The 16,128-nt window shown below is 33.7% G+C and overlaps 1 protein-coding gene across 8 annotated transcripts in view; it reads right to left on the minus strand.

Annotated features, from left to right (window-relative positions):
• LOC125064465 (disintegrin and metalloproteinase domain-containing protein 22) overlaps positions 1-16,128 on the minus strand; it is a 494,578-nt gene that overhangs the window by 87,357 nt on the left and 391,093 nt on the right. For all 8 annotated transcript variants that reach the window (XM_047671514.1, XM_047671508.1, XM_047671510.1 and 5 more), the window contains exon 11: positions 12,011-12,157. In XM_047671514.1, coding sequence (XP_047527470.1) covers positions 12,011-12,157 — 147 coding nt within the window. The remainder of the gene's footprint in view (positions 1-12,010; positions 12,158-16,128) is intronic.

Consider the following 16,128-nt stretch of genomic DNA (forward strand, 5'->3'; position numbering starts at 1 on the left):
GCCAATAACGAGAAAAGTAAACGTTTTTGGAATAGAAGCGTACCCACAGAAACGCGTTAATATATAATCTTTCACGACTGAATGCGGGACAGTAGTTCTAGTGAATATTTCAACCGATTATCGATTGGATCGATTAACAAAAGGAAAATAAAAATTCGTTTCACTATTCAGAACATAACGCTTCGAGGTTTTATTTTAACAAAATACGATACGCTTTCTATTTTTTATGGTTTTTTATAGCCGCCGTGGTATTCTATTACATTTTTAGTTTACCTTTTCACTTATATACTTTTAAACTTTCTAGACGAGCACTAAACGAATTATAAACACAAATTAAGCACGAGGAAATTCAGTGGTGATTGTTTGAACTCGCCATCATCGGTTAAAATGTGCGCATATTGGACTACCTTGGTACCATTGGACTTTCTTGGGATTAGGGCTTTGTGGAAGCCCGTCTGGGTAGGAACCACCCACTCATCAGATGTTCTACCGCCAGGCAACAGTACTCAGTATTGTTGTTTTCTGGTTTGAAGGGTGAGTGAGCCAGTGTGTACAGGCACAACGGACATAACATTTAAGCTCTTAATGTTGGTGGCGCATAGGTGATGCAAGGAATGGTTAATGTTTCTATCAGCGCCATTGTCTATGGGTAGTGGTGACCACTTACCATCCGGTGTCCCATATGCTCGTCCGCCAATGTATACCATAAAATAAATAAAAATAAAAGCACATTCCATCTCAACTCAGGAAAACACCGAGAGGAAACCTGAATCGGTTTATGTATATCCGCATTGGAATAGCGATTTGGAATTCTAACCCCCCTCTTCAAAGGGGTCTTCAAAGGGTAGGCCTTAGCCCAACAGTGGGACATTTACAGGTTAAATTTATTATCTACTTTCAAAACCGTGTACAAATATAATAATTATTTAATATGCATAAGACAGATTCAGAACCAATTCAAAGCTGTAATACATCACTAAAACGGGCCTAACATCGCCCGAACGATATATGAATTATTACAAGAGGCAAAAATCAATTTCGGGTTGTAATAAACCCGCCGTAATTCAATAAACGCATCCGCGCGACTGCAAACGAAATTACAATTCACCTCGCTCCGTAATTACACGTAATCAGTAGTAATCGAGCGAGCCAAATGAGTTCCTGAGCGCTAAATAATTTGACGCTTTTCTTGTAACACTACTATAAATTTTGACTCGACTCGCTCGTTTGATAATTTTCGCCTTTTAAAAAGCTGTTCGTGCAAAATGGTCCAAACATTTCTTGTTGAAAATTTAAACGTGGCTTAGAAATATGAATAAATATTTTATACATTTCAACGCGGTTGCTATGCGAATACGACACAAGTTAGGTCACAATTGGTTGTCTATGTGGTTTAGTGGTTAGCTTGTTTGGCTTCGGACCATAGAGTACTGTGAGGGATCGGTCGATACAGTTATTGCTTTTCACTGCCAATAAAATCACCAATAGCCCGGTTTAAAGAAGCTAGAGTTTTTATTCATCTGTAACCCGGAATGCATGTCAATTCTCTCCTCATTGCTCTCTTTTTTGGTCGTTAATTAACCGTTTTGACTTTAAAAGTGCTATATTAGTGAGTACTGTGTAGTTGTGTGCTATAAAAAGTAATCATTTTGAGTTAACGCATGTTCTTGAGCTCTGCGCTTGTTCTATCTCTCTGGTCTAGAAACACTGTTTCGTTTTACTAAATGCCAAACGAAAAATGAATTGTAAATATAAATAAAGCACCTGAACAATTCTTTGGTGCGAGTCGAATTTCTGTAAGATCAACGTATTTCTTCACTACGCAATTTTGCTCCTTAAATATATAGTTTTTTTTTATAGAAATAAATTAATAATCCTATTCAAATGCAGACGTCTCTTCGACTGTATAATTTGAAACGCTGATGTATTATTCATTATTTTATATTTGTAAATAATTAAGCCACCTCAGATGTTATTGGCAAGTATTTCAGTGTCATAACACAAATCTAAACTATAACCAACTCGAAAGATTAAGAAACAACGTCCAAAACTTTTCGATTCCCTTGTAACATTCAAATAAACAGAAGCTTTCATTATATGGGGTAAAAATGTTCAAAAACTGCAATTTCATACCGAACTATCAGCAATTTTATTAAAACTTTAATAATAAGGCTTAAAAATACAGCATTCGACCTCGTTCTCGTCACAAATCTGGTGTCAGTAAATTTATACAGCGGCTCTCCACGATAAGGGTCGAGGATTATCTCGCCCCTGACAAATGTCGGTTGCTATGACAGTTTCACCCTTGAAGCGTGCGCACACTTAAGTCATTCGAAGTGAAGCCAAAAGACCGAGATCTTTGTGAATGAGAAAAAAAAATTAAAAACAAACATTCAATTTAATTTTTCGGAAAGACGATACAATTAACAGTATACGCTATTCCGTTAGAATAGATTCGAACCCACACCACAAAACACGACTTAGGAGCGCCAGAGTTATATGCGTCGTTTCTTTTTTTTATTCGATTTAATAGTTATAGTCGAACATATTTATAAATTTTTAAGTTAATAAGAAATCGTTGGAGAAGAACGCGTGTTCATTATAAAATTATAATAACAACAATATAATAATAACAGAGTATATAAACTGTTATTCTTAACAGTTATGTTTGTCCGTCAGTGAATTGCAAGTTCCTTTCAGTAATATCTACATTTCAAACCAACGAAACATGAATTAATTTATTATCAAGTATCGTTATATATTATCGTTTACGCTTGTTCTTTAGAGATTGGTCGATGGATTGACGCTGTTCGCAGCGACAGCTGTGAATATATTTTGTTGCTTGAATTTCTTCTTAACAAATTTGCCTATTTTCAAATGGAATAAATCACGTCCCGTATTAAATAATGCCCCAGTATATGTTTGGTTTTAGTTAGCCTATGAGTAAAGAAGTAAGAAAACTTACCTTTTACTCAAATATAGATAGAAACGCACAAGAATGAACAGAAAACGTTCTCTATTTACGGTTTAAAAAAGTAGAGAGAGAAATAAAACTAGTTTTTTAACGGATTTAATCGCGTATATTGGTCACGGGCAGACAGACCACGAACACTGCAAAGTGCTCGAAACGTCGGGATGTTAAAATAAAATAAAATAATTAATATACGCGATTAAATCCGTTAAAAAACTAGTTTTATTTCAATGTGTAATAATCGCGAAAATCTAAGACAACATTATGTGAAGTAGAGAGAGATCAAGTTAAACCAAGGTCATATCGATTCAAAAGACGCTATACTTGAAATGACTGTAATGTTCTATAAATAGTATTTTAAATTGTAAAAGTGCAATTTGAAATAAAGTTGAAAAATAAATGAAAGAAAATTTAAATTCAAAGTAAAACTTAGCCTTAATTAAACACATTAGTCCAGAAAGAAAAACATCGGCGGCGTAGAGCTTAACGTAAATAGAATTCTCTGAATTTACTCGAAATAGATTTTATTTGGCAATTTAAATAACAAATAAATGTAAAGATAGAGGTATTCATTCGGTTTAAGTATGTACTGTGTGTTATATATACTAGTTTTTGTCCGCGATTTCGTTTGCGTATAAGTAGTTACGATTGTTGGAGCCGCAGATGTCAAAAAAGGAAATTCACTTATAATATTTTTATTAACTAAAATTACAATAGGAATTAATATTACATAGCTAAAGTAAGGTGATTCCTTACTGGAGTGAAGTGAAAAAATGGTTTCCAACCTGCGCTGTGGTGGTCGTATTTCGTTGACTCCAATAATTTATCCGAAATGATGTTGAAGTCTTGCACCGTTTGCGGTACAGAGGAATAAGGCTGGACACACTTTGGCTTCTAATATTAAAATAAATTGATTTATTTGTCTTCGTTTAAAGTAAAGTTGGAGGAACCTATTCCTTGGCGTTAGGCTAGTGTAACACAGTTGAAAATATTTGTAAAGCCTAAGTAATTAGGAGCTGTTTTGGTTATAGGCTATTGTCATTGTAAGAGTGGAACTTTTTGTACGTTAGGTAAAACTACTAGGTCTTATAATATTATTAGGTAAATATAATTTAGTATTAAATGTACTACAATATCAAATTATATTAAAACTTATTACCAAATTATTTATATAAAGTGGAAAAAGTCTTACATGATCTTTGCGAAACATTAAGCTCGGAAAAGTATAATTTTTTCTCCATTTTTCCCTTATTTTTCTTTGATCGGAGTATCAGTATCTCCCTTTTAGTTGTAATGTGATAGTATATATAATATAGTCTTCTATAATAAATGTACTATCTAACAATGAAATAATTCATCAAATCGCACCAGTAGTTCCTGAGATAAGCGCGTTCAACTAAACAAACAAACACGTCAGCTTTATAATTTTAGTATAAACAGTTGTGTTTAGTAAATTTTACATAGTGGTTGGTACCATCAACAAATCACATATTCTACCACCAAACAGCGATATATAATATTATTATTTATTATTATTTAACAACTGTCATAACATTCTACAAACGCCATCGCTGTTATCACATATACTGAGGTTAATCAATAGTATTGTTACATTTCGAATCGTGATAACAGTCACAGGGGTTTCCAATTGTACAGGGATTTCAGTAATAGTATTCACAGTAATTAATACGAGCTTATTAAAACTACGATAATAATTTGCCTGTAGTTACACTGGCTCATTCAATTTCAAACCGGAGCAATAGGTATTACTTTTTGGCGGAAGGGTATCTGATGAATGGTTACTTCCAGACGGACTTACGCAAGGCTCTTCTATCAAGCAATTTCGCCTATTGCTAAAATAAACCTCAGTAGACTCATATTTGGGATAATTCTACTAATCAATAACGGTTACGATAATAAGATGATAAAATGTCAATTTTAATAGAATTGCCCTTCAGGATAAGCGACTATTATCTAGCTAATGGACCAACGAGACAATCATATACGTAAATATAAAATTATATGCATTGATCTCATTACTTTGTAAAGCCCAGAATACACTTCCAACGTAAATTCTCCATGTTTTAACAGCTCAATGCTATCCGTGTGTAAAATTAAAACGCGTATTACTGTTTCAGAATACTCGCATCGAATGAACGCGTTATTATTTCCCAATATCGAATAGTTTGTAATTATATTAACGTTATATTAACATGAATATTTCGGAAACGCTAGTATGACTCGCTTAATTAATAGCCGTTATTCGATATCTCGTTTAGTTTCGCCCGCGGTTTTATGCTGTCGATCTGTTGCTGATATTTAATAATGTTTATATTACTCTACACGTGACAGCTTCGCATTACCTATTGTAAAGTTACATCAGTTTTAATAAACATGTATATAGAACTTTTTATATATATATATATTTAATTTGAATTTCTCGCGCATTGGACTGCATACGTTATCTGTGGACAGCAGACCGGCTCTGTGCTCTATGGTGAGACAAATGTCTTTGGTTTGGTAGAAAAATAAGTGAACACGTTTTAACGAGATATTCTCTTTACAGGTTTGTAATTAGTAACATTGATCTATAAGTTAATGTAGAATTAAGTTGTGAATCATCAAAGTATAAAGTATAAGTACCTACATAGTTTGTAAAATGTGTGTTGGTTTTCATATATATATATATATATTAATAAGCATACAAATAATAATCTATCTATCGCATCATTTTTTAGGAACTTATATGGGGTACAAAAGAAGTTCGCTAAATTGCGTAGCAATGATTCCTTAATGTTTGTTTATTGTTATCTGCGCTAAATAATTTTTCGTGCTTCAAATTTTATGCATACCGTTATTTAGGCCGATCAGTTGAATGATATAGAAATAAATATGTTTCAGCGCCATCTAGTGGCGAGTTAAAAAAGTGGACACTAGAAATAATATTCTCCAGGAAAAATACATCTATCTGCTTCCATGGTGATCGTTCAAACAGTGTCGAACTCAATTAATTACTAACAGGCATACATCACTTACATCCATTTTATATATAAAGCTACTTACTTGTAAATTTTCTCTCGTGTGAATATAGTCTATAGTATGCAACCTATTAAATTTTTTTTTCCTCCTAGGAATGTTTAATAACTCGGCTTTTTTCTTCTTCCTTTATGCATGTTGATGTTGTCAGTCCGACAAGCCAATTACGTAGGACATATTATGTACATCGCACAAGTGTGTGTGCAGGTGCTCTATTTCCTCACTCTCACAATCCGATGGGACAGCAAATCCGATACGACGGGAAAGAGTTCAAGCGCAGCAGCAGTGGCTGAACATGCTCTTCGAGACACGGGAGTTTATACACCCCCAACTACCAGACTCCCTCCCGGCTGTTACTTACATTTTTTCGAAAGAAAACCCCAATAGCTTTTCGTCGGCCCGCTCTGGGGCTTGAAACAAGTCTCTCAAGATCTACTGTCTTAAATCTGACCACTTGACCAACGAGGCAGTACGTATACATATAAAACTTCCACTTGAATTATTCCCGTCATTGATTAAAACCGCATTAAAATCAGTTGCTCAGTTTAAAAGATCTTAGCATACAAAAGGTCAGAAGCGACTCTGTTTTATACTGCGAAGAGATTGATTACAAGATATAACTTGGAACAGGAGTCGTGGTTAGAATACAAATGACCACAATAGTGATTTGTATAATTTAGACACAACTGTATATATTTACAGCGCTATTTGTGTATAATTATACCAATAAAAGATAATACCTTGTCACTATACATCTTCAAGTTATTAAGCCTAATTGCGTAATTTATGAAATAACTCCGCAAAAAAACGACCCGAAAATTAGCAAGTCATCCGAGTAAACAGAATTTAAGAGGTCGCGTGAAAAAAAAAATGATTTACGAGGACCGAGTTAATTACGGTACTTATGGGGTAAAGCGAAACAGTCATACGAATAATTATTCCAGCGGAGTGCGTTGTTCGTAAAATTTTTAAGCCTCGAAAAAGAGCGAGCGAGCAATATCGCGGAGTGTTGCTGTTTCGTTCTGCTTGCTGTCGAAAGTAATAAAAGAAAATATTTACATTTTTTTGTACGGCGGAGTGCGTTGTCCAATGGAAATTTAAACGTTAAAAGGAGTGAAAACAAAGTGGTGCTACGTAGGGGTGCTGCTCAGTTATAATGTTACCTAGCTATGGATTTAAACAAAGGTATTGTTTTTAAATAATGACATGTATATAAATATTTCAATGCAATCGGTATCCAAGCACTATTCTGTGCATTTTACGAGTTCATATTCCACGCCAGTTAGCGTTTTGCCGAAGCTTTTGTTCGAATATCTTGTAGTATCTCTTGAGTAAATTGTAATTTATTTATGAAAACACAGTACTTAGTTTTGCAAAAAATATAATTTACTTTATTTTAATATCGTATTAAAAAATCACTATATAGGATTGTTACTTAACTAAAATCGAATTATTATTATTTTTATTTTATTTTATTTAACGTCATGAAATTAAATCTCGTAAATTTATCAACAACTACAATAATTCATTTTTGTAATATTATGTATGGCGTGTACTCTTGTAATTAAAAAAATTATGAGTTTTTTTTTTGGTTCACATTAATTATAATGAATTTTGTTAACATGTTTATTTATTATTAACTTTTAGAGTGCTTTGTAATGAATAAATACTTTTTTAAGATTACCGTTGTAAATATCGATCACAATAATTATATATAATAATTTAATTATATTTAATGATTTCCTTGTTCAAAATGTATGTAAATGTTTTGTAATGAAATAGCCGTACTTTTTGTTGCCAATTTGGCGCTAAATTTCAGCCGGTCGGACTGTTCATTGGAACTAATTGGTCTGATACAATTGGGAGCCTTTGTATACGTATATTTATAACTGTATCCTTTGTAATAGATACCGTTGTTTGTATGCAGGAATAATTTGTATTTGCATGAGATATTTTAACTCGTTTATCATTTTTATTAATTGAGTTCAAACCGAGGTGGGCTATTGGTGGTGGCGATTAGAACATGAATCTTAATTGATGATTGTGAGATCAATCCCTGCTGGGATATAGTGAATTTAAATTTCGAGGGAAAACTTCACTCCAATCCGCGATGGAGATGCGTAATTTAATATGCTCCTTTTCCCAAGAACAGAGAAGGTCTGAGACCAACAGGTTAATTTTACTTTTAAGTTTCCTTATTGAGATAGTTTATTGGTTTGGCCCAGTGGTTAGAACGCGTGCATCTTAACCGGTGATTAGGGTACAAACCCAGGCAAGCACCACTGGATTTCACGTGCTTAATTTGTATTTATAATTCACCTCATGCTCAGCGGTGAAGAAAAACATCGTGAGAAAACCTGCATGTGTCGAAATTCTGCCACATGTGTATTCCAACAACCCGCATTGGAGCAGCTTGGTGGAATATGCTCAAAAATTCTCCTCAAAGTGAGAGGAGGCCTTAGCCCAGCAGTGGGAAATTTACAGGCTGCTAATGTATGGTCACCACTGCCCGTATACATTGGTGCCGCAAGGAATATTAACGATACTTTACACACATGCGCTGAACCTTAAGAACTGAGAGGTTATGTCTCTTGTGCCTGTGGTTACCCTGGCTCAGTTACCCATTTAACCGGAACACAACAATACTCAGTATTGCTCCTTGGCGGTAAAATATATGATGTGTGGTTACCACATGCCCTACCGTTTGTGGTAGGGCTAAATGTTAATTAGTTTTATGGATTAGGAAAAGTGTATGAACCAGTCTTTCTAACTCTGCAAATCCAACCAAAGACTTTTGTTGTTTTAGAAGGATGACGCTTTCGATTTCAAACTCCGTACTCACTGAGAAACCTATAATATCCAACTTAATGTCAAACCAAGGATTTTGAATCGGGAACGATTGAATTTGTAACCATATAAACCAGCCAATAGAAAAACGAAGCAGGTTTATAATAAATATATTCAAATATTGTGTTGAAAATATTCCGAAACACCGAAACGAGATCTATTAAAGCTCGTTCCACAACTACGGTGTAAAATTTAAATATTCTTACGATATATTGAACATACTTTATGGAAATAGTTATAAATCCTTTAAAGCTGAACAAACAAATAGAAGATCTCTTGTTATATAAATACTTGTGTATTCGTTCCTAGTATGCAAGTTAAACCTATTTTAATGTACGCGGTTGCATTATACTTGGATTTGATTGTTTGTTTAATACTACTAAGTACATACCTGCCATGAGACTGCATCGTTTGTTTAATGGTTAGTTTGTACGGCTGCTGTTTAATAATTTACGGGGTTCAAACAAGTTCGGACTAGACATTTCTCTGTTAAGATATTTTTATCTTTCTTTTAGTTTTTCGGAGTCGGCAGATCTTTAGCGCCATACTGCTATCGTTCGGAAATCATGTAAATTGTAACCGTTGGTGGAGGACCAACGGTTACAATTTACATTTACTACGTCCCCTTAACTTGTTTTATATTGCTGGTGAGGGAAAAAAGTTATGTACACACATATAATGTGCTATTTTATTAATCTAAACAAATCTCCACAGACGTGTCTTCTCTTCTTATGATCAAAATCAACAATCAAAATATACTTTATTAAAGTAGGCTTTTACAAGCACTTCTGAATCGTCATTTAACAAACTATATTAAGTAAAGCTACCACCGGTTCGAAATGTAGATTCTACCGAGAAGAACCGGCAAGAAACTCAGTAGTTATTATTTTTCGACATCGAAATTAGTTAATTAGTTAAATACAAATATATATGTATGTTATATATCCTGCCTGGAAGTCAACAAGCATTAACTCCACGCTATTTTAACATCTATATAATCTGGTATCGAATAATATGCCTTTTTTACCCATGTATTTTTTATAAATGATTTGAGTTTGTGAAACGGCAAAGTTAAAAATGTCTGTGTATAAAATAATGTAACTTGTCTTTTATTTTAATTTACATTTTGAATGAGCCCGCGTGTGCTATTTCCAACATAACAATCTTCAAATTTTGTCTTAATCTTGTAACATAATATTATATTTCGAACGATAATTCATTTTTTAAGCAGTGGACAGACCGGCTAAGGCGCTACCCGATAGTAATTAGTGAGGTAAGCACAATGTTAATACATTAGCACTATGAGATATAATAATTTTCAATACATTGCGTACGTCAAATGAAGTCCCTATGTGCCTGTAGTACACTGACTCACTCAACCATCGAACCGGAATAAAATAATACTAAGTCGAACTTGCGGTAGAATATATTTACAATTATTATGCTAATATCGTAGTCTAGTTAAAAATCAATATGGCTATTAACGGTGTATCGTGAGTTTGAGTCCGTATAAGTACAAAGGAGTTTTCATATGCTGAATTTGTGTTTATATTTCATTCGCTCGGTAGTGAAGGAAAACATCGCGAGGAAACGTATAGCAGTCTTGAAGGTTTGAGATCAACCGAAGAGTCGAGATCCTCGGAAAACATTTGGTTAATCATTGCTGAATTTATTTATTACTGGTTTATTAAAATCTATACTAATATTATAAATAAGTTACGAAAGTAACTCTGTCTGTTTGTTGCTCTTTAACGGCCAAACCACTGAGAATAATTTGATGAAATTTGGTGTAAATCGCTTGAACCTCAGGAAGGACATAAGCTAGTTTTTATCTAATACATGACGACCGCCCCTTAAATCTCGAAGCCGCGGCCGACAACTAGATACTTATAAATTTAATGTTTGATTTTTTATATATTTTTTTCATACTTAACTGTTTGTGTATTTGTCTTTGTTATTAAGATTCATTTAAAACGAAATTACTAATCAACTTAATTATAAATTAATTGGTAGTAGGGATTTGTGAAAACTCATCTAGGTAAACTACAGGCGCAGAGAACATAACATCTTAGTTCCCAAGGTTGGCCGGCGCATTGGCGAAATAAGGGATGGTTAATATTTCTAACAGCACCAATGTCTATGGGCAGTGGTGACCACCAAAAATCTGGTGGCCCATTTACCATCCGCCTACCTATTAGATAAAAATCAACGAATTTTAATACTATATGAATTTAATAAATGTATTTTTGATGATTATTACAATAAGCAGCAAAGTCTAGTAAACTTGTGCGCCACACACATTTTAGTTAAGAGCGACAGACGAGCCTGCACACACACAGAGATTAGTTGAGAGCGACAGACAAGCCACCTTTGCCCTTATAGTAAATGGTATACCGTGGGCTTTAGCCTCCAAACAAATAATGACGTTGTTAAATATAAAAAAAAATACATATTCACGTTCACTACGAATTCTGAACAAAAGTATAACAAATTTTAATCATAATTAACATTCGATATTCGTATTCGTTTTACCGAAAACAATAATTAATTAGGAATAGTTTAATTACGGGTGGAACGACGCGGTACGTTGCTGCAAATTAATTTAGACATATCATTTTAGCTTTGAAATAATTTGTCAACGTTTCAATATGTGTTTCATTAATTGAATTATATTTAAATTGTTTAATCAGAATGGTTCTGACAAATGTTTGTATGGCTTTTTAGAATAACAGGCCTGATTGTTTTTCGACTATATTTCTACATCAGATAATTTCATTGCAATTCAGGTGAACTCATGCTATTCTAAAAAGAAATTGTAAAAACTATTTATTTAACGTGTTCTATTTAAATAAAGGGGATTTATGTTTAAGTTTTGTATTGGAATTATCAATAATATTGTCTTATTTTAAACCTTTATGATACATTTGTTTAAAATCTATACTGTTATACAGACTGATGTAAATTACTCTTTGATAAATATTAAAATATCTCATATGAGTCCTAAAGAAATGACTATATATGGATATAAAGATTTATATCACATATAGGTTGTATATTTCCTGAAAAAATAATATACATATATGTACTCGAGCCGAGCGAAGTTCGGTCGTCCGGGTACTAATTATTTAAATATTAATTAAAAGCATGCAAACTGACCGATAGATCGCCGCCGTAGAAGGGATGAATGACGAAGGTTTCGTTGCCGATGTGAATGACACCGGACACGCCGTTGCAGGTATGGAAGGCCGCAGATGCGCCTGGGTAATCCTTAACGGTGCCGTGGTAATAGCAGTGCTCAATTTCCTGAAAAATAAATTGCATTCATATAATTACTAATCGATTGTCAATTGTTTTCGATGAGTTAATTTTATTGGATTTAAATTAACTTTGCGCAGGGTCTTGTAATAGGCGCTTATGATAATACGTACAGCAAAATTGAAATTATCTTTGTGTTCCGGTTAAGAGGTAGAGTAAGTAGTATCCTGTGAAGGCTTTCCTTTATGAAGATAGTGTTGGGAGCCTACTCCATCACTCTGATCCAATGCGGGTTGGTAGATACATATGTGGTATAATTTCATTGCAATTGTATATATGCAGGTTTCCTCACGATGTTTTCCTTTACCGTCGAGCTCGAAATTGATAATGATTTATTACAATTTAAGCACATAAAAATTCTGAGGGTTAGAACCCGTATTCATCGGTTAAGATGCACACGTTTTAAGCGGTCCATCTCGGCTCAGTAGGTAGAATTACCTGTGTAATTAGTTGGTAGCCCCAATATAACACTTTATGCTTGATGTCTAACTAAACGAATTTAGCCATGAAGGCTATTTTAAAGGGCACATGCGAGCATGTACGGCGCAAATACATCTTATAATCCGTGGTTGATACAAAAGTTTAGGGCTTCCCTACGTCGTCGTTTATTCTAAGGTTTGGGATCATTCATTTAAAAATTCGTAGTACATTCTTAAAATTAAAAATCAATAAGCAAGTAAAATTATTGTTATAGAACAAATGCTTTGACATTCAATTTAATTTCGTAATGGAAAAAGTTTACAATTATTCGCCATTGTTACATTAATCAACAAATATTCCAATTACAATTTTTTTTTTTTAATTTAAATTTCACTGTTAATTATAAATTGAATTTTAAATTGTTTAATTGTTATTTTTTCATTGCGTTGCCGTTGCATTTAAACTAGAAATTAATTTACAAGTCACGTTTGTATTTAAATTTCGAGATATTTCTTATCAAGCTCAGTTACTATTATTTATGTTATATACATAGAAAACAGTTGAACGCGACTTAAAATAATAATATTATTTATGTTACGAGATAAATACTAAGCCACTAAAGGTTTATTGTATTCACAAAATAACGTATTTTTTAAATTAAAAAATAAAATGTTTTTTTTTTTTTTTAATTTAAAACTACTATTTTTATGTAGTTGTGTATTTATAATTAATGTATTAAGACTTAATAGATTCGATTATAAAACCAAATTATTATTAAAATTAAAATGTTAATACCGTATGAAAATTCACAAATAAAAGTCTTCAGAGAAATTAATGAATCTTATAATTGAATTTCAACGAAGTCCATAGCCCTGTAATATCTCCTTGTCATTAAAAAAATCTTCCTCTCCATGAAACAATAAATCACGACGGCTGATTAAATTATTTCCGTTGCCTGTTTATAAATTAAATAAAAGAAGATCGCGTCCAATCAGCACACTTCACAGAAGTGAAAATTAGCGTCGGAATAATAACATGTACGAATATTTATAAAGATTTATTATTTATTTAATAATATATAAATTATGTCTTTGTCTCATTTGCAGTGGAAATAATATTGCCGCACTGGTTACAGGGGGGCTGGTTCATTTTTTGCACCGAGGATCAGATGTGCGATTCAACGGGGAAATGCTTCTAGTATACTTGCCACCCAGAGCCGTCTCAAGCTATGCTGGGGCCCTTGGGCACCCATGAATTTGGGGCCCTTTGCTTGATATTTTTTGGTTTATTTGGTAAATTGTTGGTTCTTTGGGGCTCTCTCAGGATGGGGGCCCTGGGCACGTGCCCCATGTGCCCTGTGGTAAAGACGGTAATGTTGCCACCAAGCCACGCGTCATGTCGATCAGTTGGTCAAGATTTGTACAGTTAATATTTTTTTAATTTTTATTCTTAAATAACTAAGGCCTTCATGTTGATAATTCTTATGTAAATAGAGCTTAATCAAAAATTTCTATTAATAACAAGGTACACGATTGGTGCGATCTTGGTAATGCCTTTAATTCAAGCATTCGCTTGATTGGAAACAAACAGGTCATAATTAAAAACGTGACACCAGAACAGTAATCGTGTTCCGTTTGTTTTGTAACGATGTTTGGAGATGGCTGGAGGATCGTAAACACTGCTAGTTTGATAAGCGCAAAAATAGCGACTATGTATATTGTTGTATTGAAATCGAAATTAACCTACAGATATATACTTAGATTTGTCGTTAAAGAACAACTACTGTCTCTTCTTCTTCTTCGGTTAATCTTTGGAGAATCTACATTCCAAATTTAAAATTCTTCTTGTAAAATGACGGTTCAAAAGTGCTTCTCAGAGCCTACTTATACATATGTATATATGTTTATTTTTTTAGCGAATATTTTTAGCGAAGTAATATCTCCTTAATATCTCCAATGATAATTCCTTATTCAGATAAAAATGTTCGTTATAGGGCATTAAATGTAGATTAAAATTGTTATATACAGTATAAAATTCTGATTTCTCCAAAACTATCTTATTTCGAAGGATTGTACTACAAAAGCACGTAACCTCAAGTGCAGTCATCATTCACACACTGCTGTAACCCCAATGGACGGCAAATCTAATACAGGAAAGACTTCAGATGCAGGACTAGTCTCACGTGATTTCTGCTTACAGCATTTCAATTTTTACACTTTTTGATAAGCATCTTATGTCTCGGAGCCTGGTAACCGCTAACTGAGACTTTGAGTGTCAAAGGAGTAAGCGTGGGACTTCGTGTGACAGGTGACGTCAGCGTAGGATTTGTTGTTGTTGATGTGTGCGTGAGTGCGGTAGGAACTAGCTGTACCCCTAGCACGAGTTTCAATAATGTTTAGAAAATCTTGCGTTAATAAGCGCTCAAAAATTGTTTTACTCGCTTGTCGTGGTGTTTGCACCTCAGGGGTCTGCAGTCCAGCGCACTAAAGGTTCATTAACCATTCAATGAACAGCCTAGGCTTTTTTCTAAGCGGCTCCGTTCAATTAATTTAAATCATCCATCATCATAAACATCTTCCGTTCATAGAAGCCTACATAGAATTAATAGAATAAAATATATACATGCCTTAAGCATTCCTGAAAATACATATAGATATACTAAAATATCCTGTAAGTTTAATTTATAAAATTATACGTAGTCATATTATAATATCCTCAACTAACCAATATGAATATTTTTGTTTTATATATAATTAGTTGTCGTCTGCGGGAGAAGCGCTCGCGTCGCGTCGCGTAGGAGTCAGTCGTTAGATTTTAGGCATTAAAAGTACCCTGTGTCCTTTCTTGCAGTTCGAGCTAACTTCATACGAAATTTCACTAAATTTAATCAATAATTATAATTAATATTTATAATAATTGATAATTCTTCTTTCATATTTAGATATTTTAAGAAATAATAACACAAGTGCTTATGTTGGTCACGGAAGCGTGACGCCCACCGAAGGGACGGAGAGGGTACCGCTGGTTTTTAGTGGGTATTCCGGTGTACTAGTCGACCTGGGCAACGGGGAGTCCCATATACATCCCCACTTCACTCGGAGCAAACGCGTAACGCGTAAAACAAAAAGGTGCATTAGCTGTCCAGGACAATTTATATCCATACATAAGCAGTTAATTAGAACATGTTTTCCATTACGGTTCACAAGAATGGCGCAACAATCTACAACCCGAAAGGATTACAAACAAATGTTTTATGCATTAAAATCGTGTTATAATGACGGTTGAAAAACGTTGAACAATTAAATATCATTTTTCACAATTTTCAACAATTTCTCAACATCGCGCAGCGTTCTGAGCGTGAAAAATGAGACTATGACCCCTTGATTCATCTTCGCTTCAGATGACAGCGGCCAGTGTAATTGCGAAATGCGAATAAAAAACAAAATGTCAAAATAATCTTTTGTTTTCTCGTTTTGAGTGAATGCTATTTTACTTTATCTGTTTTTAATTATTTTTACATTTTCAATTTTGAAACTACT

This window comes from Vanessa atalanta, chromosome 6, assembly GCF_905147765.1.
Source record: "Vanessa atalanta chromosome 6, ilVanAtal1.2, whole genome shotgun sequence".
In the NCBI taxonomy this organism is placed as follows: Eukaryota; Metazoa; Arthropoda; class Insecta; order Lepidoptera; family Nymphalidae; genus Vanessa; species Vanessa atalanta.